At 41.4% G+C, this 17,070-nt stretch overlaps 1 protein-coding gene across 1 annotated transcript; it reads right to left on the bottom strand.

The window, feature by feature from the left end:
* Positions 1-6,483: 6,483 nt before the first annotated feature.
* On the bottom strand, positions 6,484-7,479 carry LOC109738337 (uncharacterized). Its single transcript, XM_020297437.4, has one exon. It carries the CDS (start codon positions 7,406-7,408, stop codon positions 6,719-6,721), a length of 690 nt encoding a protein of 229 aa, XP_020153026.1. The 5' UTR covers positions 7,409-7,479; the 3' UTR covers positions 6,484-6,718.
* Positions 7,480-17,070: the final 9,591 nt, after the last annotated feature.

The following is a 17,070-nucleotide window of genomic DNA, read 5'->3' as shown; positions in this document are numbered from 1 at the left end:
GATCCGAAGGCTGCATTAATTAGGATTGCAGCTAGTTAGCTGGACTGATAAGTACTTCCTCCGTTCTGATTTACTCGCTGTGGTTTTAGTTTAAATTTGAACTAAAACCATGACGAGTAAATCAGAACAGAGGGAGTAATGTTTATTTACTCGCTGCGTAACATGGCAATGGAGCTATATTGGTTAATTACAAATGAAGCAACCTAGTACTACGTAGGTAGAGGTGTTAATAAGCAGAGCTGGATTTTGCGTGTGTCTCTGTGATGATAGTAGGGTGAGTAGCAATATTTTTACTCTGTTAGTTGCCTCCTCGTAGTAATAGAATTGTGTTAGTTGCCTTGTCAATCCCGTGCTCACACGTCCATGTGACCGGCCATCATTTAGAAATCAAGATGGACCGTGTACACGTTAGCGCAATGCAATACAAAGTGTACAAAGCAAACGCTTCAGTTGATCAGTTCATTCACAATGGAAAGCAAAGGTCTCTGGAAAGGAACTGGCCGGACCGTGCACCTCGTGCGTGAGCTTCACCACGCCGGAGCTCTAAAACGAATGGGGTTGCCGAGTTTAGCACCGCCATATATTCGGAAGGAGTGAGGATTATATGAGCTACTCCCTCCGTCCCACAATATATATAAGATGTTTTTGCAAGCTAAACTAGCTTGCAAAAACGTCTTATATTGTGGTACAGAGGGAGTAATGTTTTTTTTTTTCGTTTATCATATTTTTACTCAAGAGGGTTTCATTGTAATTCTTAGTTATAGAAGTTATTTTGCAATCTCTCGTATCTATGATCCAAAGCATTGTACCTACAATTTGGTTGAGTTTGAATAAAGTTACAAGTCATTCTAATAACTAGCTAAACTAGCTAGCCAACAGTTTGTTCAATGCGTGCGGTCGTTTTGCGCAAATGCTATGTCTCTACATACCGCGAGGCGCTCACCTTTGGTGATGCGGTGCGGGCTGTGGCCCAGTAGCGGTGGAGGCAGTGTAGCATTGGTTTGTTTCATGCGATTTTCAGAACGTTTTATCCAAATTGTTTTCTGTTTTCTTTATCTGGTTTGTTTAGGTTTTTCATTTTTGTTTTCTTATTTTACTTTTCTGTTCTTTTTTTCATGTTTTGTTTTTCATTTTCCGTATTTCAAATACACGTTGATTGTTTTCAAAATATTAATCATTTTTTTAATACACATAGAATATTTTTCCAATACATGTTTGTACGTTTTATAAAACATGATGAACAATTTTTATATACCACAAGTATTTTTATAAACTGTAATAAAACATTTTTTATATTTCCTGAACATTTTTAATATTGCCATGAACAATTTTCTAAACATATGATTCTTTTTGAAATGTACTGGTTTTCGGAACAATGTGAATATATTTTTTAAATCTCAGGAACAATTATTAAGACAAGTTGAACATTTATCTTATTGTTTTACAAAATTCTTTAGATCTATTTATCAACTGCCATGTCAGTATAAGAACATCAGAAGTAACAGAACATACATTCAGGTTCATAGACCATCTAGTGATGTATAAAATCACTCGATCAAGCTGAAAATGCACAACCATCATCGCCCCTCCCTCACCGGCGTCGGGCAATGTTCACTCATGTTTTTACAAAATATTCATCATGTATGAACAAAATACTTACTGTGTATATAAAAATTACCACGGATTAAAAAAATCATTTTGTATTTTCAGAAAATATTGTTATTTCTATGGTTCATCATGTATTAAAAGAAATCTTCATCCTGTATTGTTCAGAATGTTCACAGTGTGTATTTTTGGAAAAATTAATTTTATGTGTATTTGCAAAATGTTTGATATTTTGAAAACATTTTACAAATAAGCGATGAACATTTTTTAAGTACATGAACACTTATTAAACTACATGATCACTTGTAAAAAAAGTACAAATCCATATATTTTATATAAATTTTTCTCGAAAATGAGAAAAAATGGAAATAAAAACAAAAAAACCCGTTCGTTGGCGGTGAGACGTGTGCCCCTATAGAAAAAACGTGTTTGCTAGAAAAAAAATGTTGGGATTGGCACATATCGTGGCTCTGTAGTCGAATTCCGTTCTACCCCTCGTTAAAAGTGGAAATATGTTATTTAGCACTGGTTTCTAAGTTATTGGTAGAAAGTGCACACACCTCTTCCTTTGATAGATCGTAAAAGGCGCTTACGTGAGCGGAAGCTCACTCCCAGAAGCTTCCAGAACTTATGGGTGAACTTTGGTTCTGGAAAATTCGGCCAGGTTTTTCTTTTTACTTTTCTGCCTTGTTTCAGTTTTTTGTTGGATTTTTTATTTTTATTTTAAACTTCATGAACATTTTTTCAATTTTTGAACATTTTTTCATATTCGCAAGTTTTATTTTTAAATTTACAATCTTTTTTTAATTCACTTTTCTCAAATTCAAAAAAAAAAGAATTTTTGATTTTTTGAAGTCTTCAATGTTTTTGAATTAATTTAATTTTTTCAAACCTGTATTCTGCTAATTTGTGAACATTTTCATATTCATGAATGTTTTAAATTTAGAAAACCGGTGAAAGGTTTCTTTCATTGAATAATAGAGCAAACCCAGAAAAAAAACGGTCGAGAAAAGAGTGTAGAGGGTGTCGGGCAAGCAACCCCTTTGCCTTTTAATGAGGTTTTCTATCGTCATATGGTGAGAATGTTGTGTGGTATTATTCCCATATATGCTATTTTTCATAATTTCTTTGCTACTAGTAAGGTACACGCACATTGCACGCAGGAGATTTGGTAACTAAACTATGAATAAATACCACAATATAGCATGTAATCTTTGAGTCATATATGCATGATGTAGATGTTCGTTTAATTCTTATAGTTCGTCTCTTCTAAAATCAATTAGTTTTATAAAAAAAATCTATTTTAAGATTCATGAAATTGTGCATTGTAAAGCATAAAGTAAAAACAAAAAGTGACAATTCATTTAGAAAAAAAAGTTTGGGCAATTAAGATATGGAAGATTCTATAGAACAAAAGAGAAGTGCTTGTGTTTTGAGGTTTGTGCATTATGCTTAAGTTCAACCATGAAGTCTTCTAGATTGTACATGTGACAGAATTTGGTGGAATGTAAATGATATCCAACGACCAGTAGTGCTCGGATTTGCCATCTCTGTACCGTCGGATTGGCTTCATCCAACGACCAACTTTTAAAGTTATTCGCATACTATATAGGGGTATAGATAAACTTTCGTAGCAATGTGTGTGACGTTTACCTAGTATAACCAGCAGCGGAGCTAGCTCACTCACAGAGCTTGGGCATATATACTAACGCACTCGGTCGGGATTTAGTTCATAGGTGAAGGGAAGAGAACAAGGCCGCTGTCTGGCGTATGAGTACACTTTATACATCTAGAACACCAGACACGTACACGCACACCATAGAGAAGACAGGCTACAGTTCATTGACAAAATAGCTCATTCATGTGAATGAATACAATCATGCGTAGATAGTCAGAAGAACAAGGAGTCGAGTCACATACAAAGTAGATGAACATATACCAACAAGCAAAAAAAAATACAGAGTACTAATACTCATCACACATGCATGGAACAATAGAAATAACTGGAATACAGGGAATATTACACCACTTATTCTAGAAATAGCATAGTGTGGCTTCGTATGGGGTCTCCTCCATGAACTGTCGTATATAAGTATCCCATCAACTGTGAGCTGTCGGTGGTTTGCACTTAGGAGGCGGCTTCGGTTTCGGTTCAGGTTTAGGCTTGGGCTCCGGCTTTGGTTCGGGTTTCGGCATTGGCTCGGGCTTAGGACCTGGCTTTGGTTTGGAGCAGGGGTTGGGCTTTGGTTTTGGCATCGGCTTGGGCTTGGGTTCTGGTTCGGGCTTCTGTCCGGGCTTTGGTTCGGGCTTTGGTTTGGGTTTGGGCATCGGTTCAGGTTTGCAAGGCTCTGGCTCTGGGTGTGGCATAGGTTTGGCCATTGGCTCTGGTTTGGATTCTGGCTTTGGCTCTAGCTCTGCAAACTTCTCGACGGCAGCAAGGCCTCGGCCAGCCGCAGCTGCTTGGTTGAAGGCGAAGGCTGCAACTATCCCGATGAGGAGCACGGCGAGGAGGCGATGCCTCGCCATTGCTGCCTACTTCTTGTGCTTGCAGCTAGTGTTGCACCTGCTGTGCTTTGTGTGTGTGTTGTGTGGAGAACTGGAGGTACATATTGTGTGGTTTTATAGGGTGGGCGAAACAAACCATATTTGGAGGCTGCATTAATTAACATTGTAGCTAGCTAGCTGCAGTGACAAGTACTGCGTAACATGGCAATGGAGTTAGTGACAAGTACTGCGTAACCTACCAAACAGGAGGCGTTAATAAGCACAGCTGGATTTTTTGCGTGTCTCTATGTGATGACAGTAGGGTGAGTAACAATATTTTTACTCTATTAGTTGCCTCTCCGTAGTAATAGAATTCTGTTGGTTGCCTTGTCAATCCTGTGCGCACACGTACATGTGACCGGCCATCATTTAGAAATCAAGATAGACCGTGTACACGTTAGTGCAATTACAAAGTAAGAAAGCAATCGCTTCAGTTCAATTCACAATTGAAAGGAAAGGTCTCCGGGAAGGAACTGGCCTGATCGTGCAGCTACCTCGTGCGCGAGCTTCACCACAAAGCCCCAAGGTTCCGTCGCATGCTTCGTCAGCCGAGTTTTCGCGGACTCATGTTTTCTCATGCACTCCCTCTGTCTGGGTATACTGGGCACAGTTTCAAAACTGTAGATACACCAATGCGGATTTTATCATGCTTATTGTCTCAAATTATTAAATCTTGTAACTCCCCAACAAGCTAACCTATCATGACGTACGTTGCATGCCCCTCGTTCTCCAGTCATATGCATGTGTGTGTGTGTGTGTGTGTGTGTGTTTTAGTTATGCAGGTATGATTTTAACTGCTAGGGCTACATGCATTGGCTAAGCATTATATTCAGCTAGAGTTTTCAAAAAATAAATCCAAAAAAGGCTCCATGGAGCCGGAGCTCCAAAACTGACGGGGACGCTGAGTTTAGTACCATATATTCAGATAGAGTAAGGATTATATAGTGCTAATGTTTTTGCCTCCGATTGTTGTATTGTCCGGTTTAGAATGGACAGTGTTGATAGTATGAAACAATATAAATTGCTTATCTCCACCTCTCAAATTCTCTTTCCAGACCACTTGCTTTGTTTAACAACTACAACCCCATTTCACATGTGCAAATTCTTAATGTGGAAGTTGGGAAAATGTCAAAATTAAAATATCGTGTGTCCTAGATCATATCCCAATCCCAGTATAAACCAAAACGACGTGGAAAACATGAAAATATGAAAACTTGAAGATTATTGTTTCGATGTCGAGTAGAAAAAAATAGGAATTCTAAACATGAAGAGAAGAGAACATATGAATTCTATCTAGATGTAAAAACAATAAAAAATGAGATGGCACCTCATGTCAGATCTTCCCTAAATTTCTTTCGGTTAGCCTAGGATTTTCAAATAAATCCATGATGGAGAGTCCTTTGTTCCAAACAGTACCAAAGAAAAAAATCTATATGATTTATGTCCTCCAAAATGCATAGCCTTTTCATGTGTTGCATATATTTAATAGAAGACTTGATTTTCCTCGTCAACTTAAGAAATTATTATTTGTCATTCAACAAGTGTGCAACTGACCGATTATGTATATATCTAAATCTTAAGTTACACTTAATATTGAAATATGCAGTTGGTCGATAGACCTTTATATCAAAATTCAATGTTCAAGATCATCATTTTTTGGATAACACCCTCCCCCTCCTTGAGAAATAAACACTCTCTTCTAAAACTCATACCACTATATAATAATTAGTGTCATATAGAGAGAAGACAACAAATATTTGTGTTCTTTAATGACCTTATGCGCATTCTCCTTTCATAGATTTCCAAGGATACTTCAACTTTCTAAACATAACCTCGTCATGAACAACCGCAATCAATAATATAATGGCCATGTTTTGTTTCATACGTTGGTTTTATGGTGCACTTGTATATGTTGTGAATACTTTCCAATGATTTGATACATACGTTATATTTTTGTTGCATTCGTGTGTTCAAAATATTGCCATGTTCTTGCACCATTTTTTTCAGTCCGTGGAGGAAAATGCAGCAAAAAATTCAGCGGGAGATTTTTGTTGCGTCGATCAGACACTCCAGGATCGTGACATACATAAGAACGGACTTCTTAGTAGGCGGTCAATCCCTCTCCCCACCCCATCCCTTAAAGCCTTGAAACAAAATTGATATCACTATGAAGTGGTTTTCAACTTTTGATACAGGTACAATGCTATCAATTTTGCACCATGGAATCGAAATATATTTTTAACAAAATAGTGGATTGAAGACAAATTCAAAACGCAGGCACACCTTACGAGTCTGAACGTAGAGTGTTCAGTAAGGTGTGCAACCATTCGCAAGTTGGTCGGATCAGAGATATAACTAAAAATATCAGAACGACATGTGTACCAAATGCATACACAAATGGTTCTGCCTTTTCTAAGTACACAAACTACTTGTACAATCATATAAAAATTTATTACAAATAATATACTAGTACAAATGTAAATACAGAGAGATGATGCCCAATCGATACATTATTTTATGGAGTCTAGAGAAATAGTAAATTTATTTACATGAACAAGCGTCACTTTATTTAAACAAAATAGTACAGTAATAAACCCATGAAGAATATATGTATGTACGTTGCACCGCATGAATATAAGGCTGGGGCTGCACCATTTCCAAGTGGTCCCTGTAGTGCGTTATTCTGTCGCCCGGGCGTGTTTGAATCTGGCAACGGTTGTACCTGCGGATATGAACCTGGGGCATCCGGTTGCGGCAGTGGCTGTGGGTTTGGACCCGGCGGTGGTAGTGGCAGAGGCGGTGGTAATGGCAGGGGCTGCGCGTTTGGGCCCGGTGGTGGTAGTGGCAGAGGCTGCGGTAATGGCAGCGGTTGCGCGTTTGGGCCCGGCAGTGGTTGTGGCAGAGGCTGTGGTGGTAGAGGCTGTGGCTGTGGGTTTGGGTCCGGCAGTGGCTGTGGAAGAGGCTGCGGTAATGGCTGTGGCTGTGGGTTTGGGTCCGGCTGTGGCTGCGGTTTTGGGTCTGGGTTCGGCAAAGGTTGTGGGTTTGGGTCAGGCTGCGGGTTCGGAATGGGTAGTGGCACCGGCTGTGGGCCTGGTTGTGGGCGTGGGTTAGGTAGCGGCAGCGGCTGTGGCCCTGGAACTTGCTGCAATTTCCGGTGTCCCGCCTGCGCACATCCTGCACCGTCCGCTGCCATGGCAGCGATGAGGAGGAAGAGGACGAGGCATAGGAGACCAGAGGAAGAGTGGCGGCGCCTCGCCATGGCTGGCACCAATCGTGGTGGTATTCAGTGGGAGAGATGATGGATGGCCAGCTGAGTGCTTCCCCTGGACACCGCAGCTTGGTGTTTATAGCCACGGCGAGCCAATCAACGGGCAGCGTAAGGTCCAGCGTCCATTGGCCATCAATTCAGAGTAACTAATACTGCTCTCACCCGAAAAAAAAAAAACTAATACTGCTCCACTAGCGTAAAGTGCACCCGTATGAGCTATGGCTGTGTGTGTGCAAATATTTCTGATTGGCACGTTCTGACTGTGGCCGTAACTTTCAAGCCTACACTCCATATATCTATCTGTGCTGTGCGTATAAAGAGAAGTTAAGTCACAGGGATGGATAGGTGGTGCTCATTGCTTAGCCCAGGGTTATCCTGTCTTTTTCTTTTTTTGTGCGAGTAAAAAAGACACATAGTTATCCTGTCTAACTGCTCTCCAGCTTTACTCACCACACACATAAAATCTGCGGACGTCGACATGCTGTCCTGAAGATCAACAAGGTCTTCGCGATATTAATTTCATAGCCTGTCATGTGTAAGCGGTTGTCCACAAGTAATGTTCAAAATGACCTCACGGCAGATACTAGGATTAAACCTTGAGCACCAAGAGATGTCTTGATTGGATCGCTAGCCGCTTTTCGATTCTTCTCGGATATTGCTTGCCGGCCTATGTAAAGCAACGGTTGTACGGAGCTTTAATTCCCGGCATACACAATAGTCAAAAAGCTAATTGAAGATGACCATCTGTTTCTGTTTGATGATGTGTATGTAGGCGTGTTGTTAAATGAAATGTCAAGTTGAGAGTTAATCGCACGGTCGAGCACTGTCCTCCTGGTGGCTCATTTTTGGTGTTTACTTCGCTTCCACTCAATGGAACCATGTGAAAATCGCGCCTGACTGCGGTCTTGGCGGACGATGTCGGTGTCTCCGACGTCGTTGCGTTCTCGAGGCATCGTCGTTGCAGGTCACGTCAACTCGATCGGGATGTTCTGGGGGAAACCCTATATCTGGGTCTATCGGATCGGACGATGGCGGTGCCTTCGGTGTCGTTCTTCCTCTTGGGGGCATCGTTTTGGAGCAGGAGCTGCCTGGAGGGGCAAGAGGAAGAGCAGTGTTACATCTACCGCAAGGCCGACGACGGATCCCGGCGGCATGGCGCTGTGGAGTTTCGCCGACGAGCGCGTGTGGACGGATACGTGCAGGATGGTGGCGTTGTGTGGCGCCGTGGTGGCATCGACGACAAGCCTGGCAAGGTCGGTGCGTCAATACCTACTCTGGAGGTGGAACCGTGAAAGACGGCGGCGGCGGCCCCTGAGAGTGCGCCAGACCGGTGTGTGACCTAGTCCCGGTACTGTGGCTGGGCTATGGCATCTGGCTTTAGATGTTAGGCTTTGGTGCGATGTCTGTTTGGTATTAGGCTCGGACATTCGGCACCCTTCATTAAGGGGATAGGAGTAGCGACAGTTGTTGCCAAGATGATGGCTTCAGGCTTACTGATATACAACTTTGTAAGGTCACTGTGAATAATTAATAAAATGACTACATGCATCATCCAGATGCAGAGGCCGGAGTATATCCTCCTTTTCTAGAAAAAAATTACTCAATGGACCCATGTGTTTTTGTGCTAACGTTAGTAGATGAAGTAGTAGTGTCCAGTACAAAATACACTCTCTACTCACGAATATTCAATTCTCTTCCCATAAATTCTCACGCCTATCTCTCACATCTTTTACTGCATGTGTCTCCCTTGTTGAGTCGAAGGATTAAAAGTTTACATTCTAGATGACATTGAACTTGCTTATTTTGAGTGCATAGTACAAATAATAATTTCGTACAAAGTAAGAATTCAGAGTAAATTTCACTAACGAGAGTATAAATGATACATTTAATATGTTGCTATTTGTCCTTACAAAAAGTTATTACTATTATTAGCCGCTATTTATCGCACGGTCGATTGCTAGTTTCACGTGGGTGGATACAAACTGGTTTTTCACATACGAACTATGATAACAATTGAAAATGATCTCTTTTGGGGAAGGTTGCCGATGAATACATAGTAAAGATTAGCAAGGCTGGATTCTTAGCGAAAATGATCTCTTTTTTGGTTTTATTTTTCTTTCAACAACATTTTTTATACATGTTTATTATTTTTCATTCATATACATGTTTAACATTTTTTTCCAAATAAAATTTTCAATGTCTATTGTTTTCATACACATTGTGCATTTTTTTGTACATCTAAAACATTTTCTAATACAGGTTTCAAAAATCATATATATGATTAAGATTTTTTCAAATAAATGTATTGATGTCTAATTCTTTTACATATTATAAATGTTTCTTATACATCCTGTACATTTTTATACATGTTTAACATTTTATATATGCCATGTTTAACATTTTCCACATACATGATTAACTTTTTGTAAACATATACATTTTGGTATCTACTGTTTCCGTACACATCATACTTTTTTGTGTACATCAAAAACATTTTTATTTACATGTTTAACCTTTTTCAAACATATGAATAATTTTTTTGAACACATATATTTTTATGTTTACTTTTCTCCATACACATTATATATTTTTATATCCATCAAAAATATTTATCTATACACATCTAACATTTTTCTAAAGCATGATTACCATTTTAGAAAAAACTTATGTAAAGTGATTTTTGAAATATATATATTTAGAATATTTGGAAGTATATTAAAATTTAAATAAAGAAAGAAAATTTGAAAAAATAATGAAAACGAGTGCCTTTGAGGCATGTGGCCTCCCGCGCGCTGGATCGGCCCAATCTGGCGCCTTCTTCACGCGTGACAGCCATATGTTTCGCTATAAGCGAGACATAAGTGCTCCCACGCCTGCCGTCCGATTGTCGTGCACCGTATTTGGGGACAACAACCCGACTGGGTCGGCCCATTGGCAGGCAAGCATGCGATGCTATATTGCCGAAATCACTAGTTAAGGCTTACCCTTGGCAAAGGTCGCTCCCACCTTCTCAGGTGCAGACAAGTAGCGCACTGCATGTGCACCACTTGTCGCAACTGGGATTTTTTTTCTTTTTCGTGGATTCATTTATCCAAAATGTTTTATCTTAAACCGTGCGCCTAAATCTTGTACTTTTTTCATACATTTCTCGTGTCAAGATCTTCAAAACTAGATCCCATGTTAATAGGTTTCGACGAACTTTTTTTTCTTCATGAGAACCGAAAATCGACAAGGGGGGGGGGGGGGGGGGGATAGTAATACAAAAAAGATATAAAAAAACTGCAACTGTAAAAAAAATGATGAAGAAAACCCGGAGCCGGAAGGACCATTGCGGTTTTTCACTTTTTATCCTTTCCGAGAGGGAAAAATATGTGATTGCATGAGAAGCACCATTACGCCGTGCTTAGCACAATTCATGGAAGTAAATACGTGCCTCCACGAGAAGCATATTTTTTCCATGAAAAAATAGATTTCTCGAAGACCTAGGGAAAACCATGCGAAAATAGAAAAGTAAAAAAAATCCATCGAAAACACAGAAACACATACAGAAAAATAGAAAATAAGATCCAAAGGCAGCGTCAAGCACATGACATGTGGCGGCGGCTGGAGGCACCACTTTGGGTGCTCCTAGGCCACCAAAAGTGACCCTTGAAGGTCCCTCACAAGGGGTAAACTCCAGTTAATACATGTAGAAAATCACAAGATGTAAACTCGTGACCTCTCAGTACTGAATTCCTGTTGCGAGCCACTGGAGATGATGTTATTTAAGACTAGTAAGCACCGCAAACTCTAAAAAAATATCTCTGGCGGTAGATCAAACATATTTTAAGAGCTACTTTTCTTAAAATGTGAACAATGTTTTAAATTTGTGATTTTTTTAATTCTGAACATTTTTTGAAAACGGTGAATAGAAAAAACATGAACAAAAAATTAATGACCACGCACATTTTTTTGAAAAACTGTTTTTTTAATGGGAACGTTTTTTGAAATTTTTGAAATAAAAAAGGGAAAATGAAATTCCAAAAACTTTAAAAAACTATGAATTTATGAAAAAATGCAGAAACAACGAAGAGAGAATAAAAAATATTCACAATAGTAAAAGAAACGAAAAGAAAAAAGGGTTCAGAAACCTTCTAGAATGGTCCCAAAAACCGGTACAAAATAAAACACTATGCTAAGAAAATGGGCCGGTCCACTCAGTCACTCGCTAGCGCATCCGTGTGTGTTTTAGCCACATTACATCGCAATGAGCGTCGTATAGGGAATTCGGGAAAAAGATCCATGGATGTACGTGAAGCTACCGCAACTGATGGACAAGAAGAAATTGTGTACATGCGCGGTAATTCTATGCGGAACCCAACCTCATATGCACCCTGTGAACAATAAAATCAAAAAATATAAAACTTTTTGTGGTGCAAGATGCTCCTATGCGAGAAATCCGTGTTTTTTCTGGAAGTTTGGACATTTGTAGAGCTCATGGCAAAAACACAAAATCGGGCTTGAACAATGTGATTTTTAAAAGTTTCTCGGACACCCAAAATTTATCTTTTTTGCCAAGATCTCCTCGAATGTCCAAACTTTGTCAAAATTTTCATGGAGATCACACATTTGAGCATCTTGCTTGCAAAATTTTCAGTTTTATTTTTTTACTATTTTTAGCAATTTTACTGTTCATGCCCGCGCTCATCTGAGCCCTGGAGCCAAATCGCCGCATCGGTAGAGATGGTTTTCTTTTCTTTTGTTCCGATTTGCAAAGGGGCTTGGAGCACATATAGAGAGGATGGTGATGCACATTTAAGGTTCGGAGGAGCCTGTAACGTGTTGTGGAGGATCAGACTGTACACGTCGTCAAGCAATGCATGTTGATGCGGTATGCTGATACGGCGTGAGGTGGAGTTTGCTTGTCGGACAATTTCTTTTGGGTTGGACTAGACATTCTTACGAATCGATGCAAGGTTGGTCAGAATAGAAGATGGCAATGATTTCAACGACGATGACATATGAGTGTGATGCTGATGGTGACCGACTTTGTAGGCATGGAAACACGTGCCACATGCCTGAGGGCTTGTGTGCTTCAACAAGACTATGGCATGGGGTTGATTGAAGACGGTCTTGTTGGAAATATGCTCTAGAGGCAATAATAAATAAGTTATTATTATATTTCCTTGTTCATGATAATCGTTTATTATCCATGCTAGAATTGTATTGATAGGAAACTCAGATACATGTGTGGATACATAGACAACACCATGTCCCTAGTAAGCCTCTAGTTGAGTAGCTCGTTGATCAATAGATGGTTGCGGTTTCCTGACCATGGACATTGGATGTCGTTGATAACGGGATCACATCATTAGGAGAATGATGTGATGGACAAGACCCAATCCTAAGCCTAGCACAAGATCATGTAGTTCGTTTGCTAAGAGCTTTTCTAATGTCAAGTATCATTTCCTTAGACCATGAGATTGTGCAACTCCTAGATACCGTAGGAATGCTTTGGGTGTACCAAACGTCACAACGTAACTGGGTGGCTATAAAGGTGCACTACAGGTATCTCCGAAAGTGTCTGTTGGGTTGGCACGAATCGGGACTGGGATTTGTCACTCCGTGTAAACGGAGAGGTATCTCTGGGCCCACTCGGTAGGACATCATCATAATGTGCACAATGTGACCAAGGAGTTGATCACGGGATGATGTGAGTTACGGAACGAGTAAAGAGACTTGCCGGTAACGAGATTGAACAAGGTATCGGGATACCGACGATCGAATCTCGGGCAAGTAACATACCGATAGACAAAGGGAATTGTATACGGGATTGATTGAATCCTCGACATCGTGGTTCATCCGATGAGATCATCGAGGAGCATGTGGGAGCCAACATGGGTATCCAGATCCCGCTGTTGGTTATTGACCGGAGAGTCGTCTCGGTCATGTCTGCGTGTCTCCCAAACCCATAGGGTCTACACACTTAAGGTTCGGTGACGCTAGGGTTGTAGAGATATTAGTATGCGGTAACCCGAAAGTTGTTCGGAGTCCCGGATGAGATCCCGGACGTCACGAGGAGTTCCAGAATGGTCCGGAGGTAAAGATTTATATATGGGAAGTCTTATTTTGGTCGCCGGAAAAGTTTCGCGCATTATCGGTATTGTATCGGGAGTGCCGAAAGGGGTCCGGGGGTCCACCAAGGGGTCCTCATGCCCTGGGGGGGGGGGCCACATGGGCTGTGGGGTGTGCGCCTTGGCCTATATGGGCCAAGTGAACCAGCCCCAAGAGGCCCATGCGCCAAGAGATAAGATAAAGGAAGAGTCCTAAAGGGGGAAGGCACCTCCGAGGTGCCTTGGGGAGGATGGACTCCTCCCTGGCCGCACCCTTCCTTGGAGGAAGGGCCAAGGCTGCACCCCCCTCTCCCTTGGCCCTATATATAGTGGGGGGAGGGAGGGAAGCACCATCCAAGCCCTGGCGCCTCCCTCTCCCTCCCGTGACACATCTCCCTCCTCCCGCAGCGCTTGGCGAAGCCCTGTTGGAATCCCGCTACTTCCACCACCACGCCGTCGTGCTGCTGGATCTCCATCAACCTCTCCTCCCCCCTTGCCGGATCAAGAAGGAGGAGACGTCGCTGCTCCGTACGTGTGTTGAACGCGGAGGTGCCGTCCGTTCGGCGCTAGGATCATCGGTGATTTGGATCACGACGAGTACGACTCCATCAACCCCGTTCTCTTGAACGCTTCCGCTCGCGATCTACAAGGGTATGTAGATGCACTCCCCTTCCCCTCGTTGCTAGATTACTCCATAGATTGATCTTGGTGATGCGTAGAAAATTTTGAATTTCTGCTACGTTCCTCAACAATGGCATCATGAGCTAGGTCTATGCATAGTTTCTATGCACGAGTAGAACACAAAGTAGTTGTGGGCGTCGATTTTGTCAATTTACTTGCCGTTACTAGTCTTATCTTGATTCGGAGGCATCGTGGGATGAAGCGGCCCGGACCGACCTTACACGTACACTTACGTGAGACAGGTTCCACCGACTGACATGCACTAGTTGCATAAGGTGGCTAGCGGGTGTCTGTCTCTCCCACTTTAGTCGGATCGGATTCGATGAAAAGGGTCCTTATGAAGGGTAAATAGAAATTGGCATATCACGTTGTGGCTTTTGCGTAGGTAAGAATCGTTCTTGCTAGAAACCCATAGCAGCCACGTAAAACATGCAACAACAATTAGAGGACGTCTAACTTGTTTTTGCAGGGTATGCTATGTGATGTGATATGGCCAAAAGGATGTGATGAATGATATATGTGATGTATGAGATTGATCATGTTCTTGTAATAGGAATCACGACTTGCATGTCGATGAGTATGACAACCGGCAGGAGCCATAGGAGTTGTCTTAATTTATTGTATGACCTGCATGTCAATGAAAACGCCATGTAATTACTTTACTTTATTGCTAACCGTTAGCCATAGTAGTAGAAGTAATAGTTGGCGAGACAACTTCATGAAGACACGATGATGGAGATCATGATGATGGAGATCATGGTGTCATGCCGGTGACGAAGGTGATCATGCCGCGCCTCGAAGATGGAGATCAAAAGGCGCAAGATGATATTGGCCATATCACGTCACTTTATGATTTGCATGTGATGTTTATCATGTTTACATCTTATTTGCTTAGAACGACGGTAGCATAAATAAGATGATCCCTCACTAAAATTTCAAGAGACGTGTTCCCCCTAACTGTGCACCGTTGCGAAGGTTCGTTGTTTCGAAGCACCACGTGATGATCGGGTGTGATAGATTCTAATGTTCGAATACAACGAGTGTTGACGAGCCTAGCATGTACAGACATGGCCTCGGAACACATGCGAAACACTTAGGTTGACTTGACGAGCCTAGCATGTACAGACATGGCCTCGGAACACAAGAGATCGAAAGGTCGAACATGAGTCGTATAGTAGATGCGATCAACATGGAGATGTTCACCGATGATGACTAGTCCGTCTCACGTGATGATCGGACACGGCCTAGTTTGACTCGGATCATGTATCGCTTAGATGACTAGAGGGATGTCTATCTGAGTGGGAGTTCATTAATCAGATGAACTTCATTATCATGAACATAGTCAAAAGGTCTTTGCAAATTATGTCATAGCTTGCGCTTTAGTTCTACTGTTTAAGATATGTTCCTACAGAAAATTTAGTTGAAAGTTGGCAGTAGCAATTATGCGGACTGGGTCCGTAAACTGAGGATTGTCCTCATTGCTGCACAGAAGGCTTATGTCCTTAATGCACCGCTCAGTGTGCTGAACCTCAGCGTCGTCTGTAGATGTTGCGGAACATCTGACATGCACGTTTTCATGACTACGTGATAGTTTAGTGCGTAATGCTAACGGTTTAGAATTGTGGCGACAAGACGGTTTTGAAACGTCGCAGAACATATGAGATGTTCCAAAGACTGAAATTGGGATTTCAGACTAATGCCCACGTCAAGAGGTATGAGACCTTTGACAAGTTTCTTAAGCTTGCAGACTAAGGGAGAAAAGCTCAATCGTTGAGCATGTGCTCAGATTGTCTGAATACCACAATCGCTTGAATCGAGTGGGAGTTAATCTTCCAGATGAGATAGTGATGGTTCTCCATAGTCACTGCCACCAAGCTATTAGAACTTCGTGGTGAACTATAACATATTAGGGATAGACATGATGATCCTTGAGCAACTCGCGATGTTTGACACCGCGAAAGTAGAAATCAAGAAGGAGCATCAATTGTTGATGGTTAGTAAAACCACTAGTTTCTAGAAAGGCAAGGGCAAAAGGGATACTTCATGAAACAGCAAATCATTTGCTGCTCTAGTGAAAAATCCCAAGGTTGAACCCAAACCCGAGACTAAGTGCTTCTGTAATGAGGGGAACGGTCACTGAAGCAGTACTACCCTAGATACTTGGTAGATGAGAAGGCAGGCAAGGTCGACAGAAGTATATTGGATATACATTATATGAATGTGTACTTTAGTAGTACTCCTAGCAGCACCAGGGTATTAGATACCGGTTCGGTTGCTAAGTGTTAGTAACTCGAAATAAAAGCTGCGGAATAAACGGAGACTAGCTAAAGGTGAGATGACGATATGTGTTGGAAGTGTTTCCAAGGTTGATGTGATCAAGCATCGCATGCTCCCTCTGCCATCGAGATTGATGTTAAACCTAAATAATTGTTATTTGGTGTTTGCGTTGAGCATAAACATGATTGGATTATGTTTATCACAATGTGGTTATTCATTTAAGGAGAATAATGGTTACTCTGTTTATTTGAATAATACCTTCAATGGTCTTGCACCTAAAATGAATCTCGATCGCAGTGATACACATGTTCGTGCAAAAAAATAGTAATGATAGTACCACATACTTGTGGCACTGCCATTTGAGTCATATTGGTATAGAACGCATGAAGAAGCTCCATGTAGATGGATCTTTGGACTCACTCGTTTTTGAAAAGATTGAGACATGCGAACCATGTCTATTGGTATATATGCATGAAGAAACTCCATGCAGATGGATCGTTTGGACTCACTTGATTTTGAATCACTTGAGACATGCAAATCATACCACATGGGCAAGATGACTGAAAGGCCTCGTTTTCAGTAAGATGGAACAAGAGAGCAACT

Source organism: Aegilops tauschii, chromosome 5, assembly GCF_002575655.3.
Source record: "Aegilops tauschii subsp. strangulata cultivar AL8/78 chromosome 5, Aet v6.0, whole genome shotgun sequence".
Classification (NCBI taxonomy): domain Eukaryota; kingdom Viridiplantae; phylum Streptophyta; class Magnoliopsida; order Poales; family Poaceae; genus Aegilops; species Aegilops tauschii.
The sequence above is the reverse complement of the archived record's forward strand: the minus strand, read 5'-3'. Positions and strand labels throughout refer to the sequence as shown.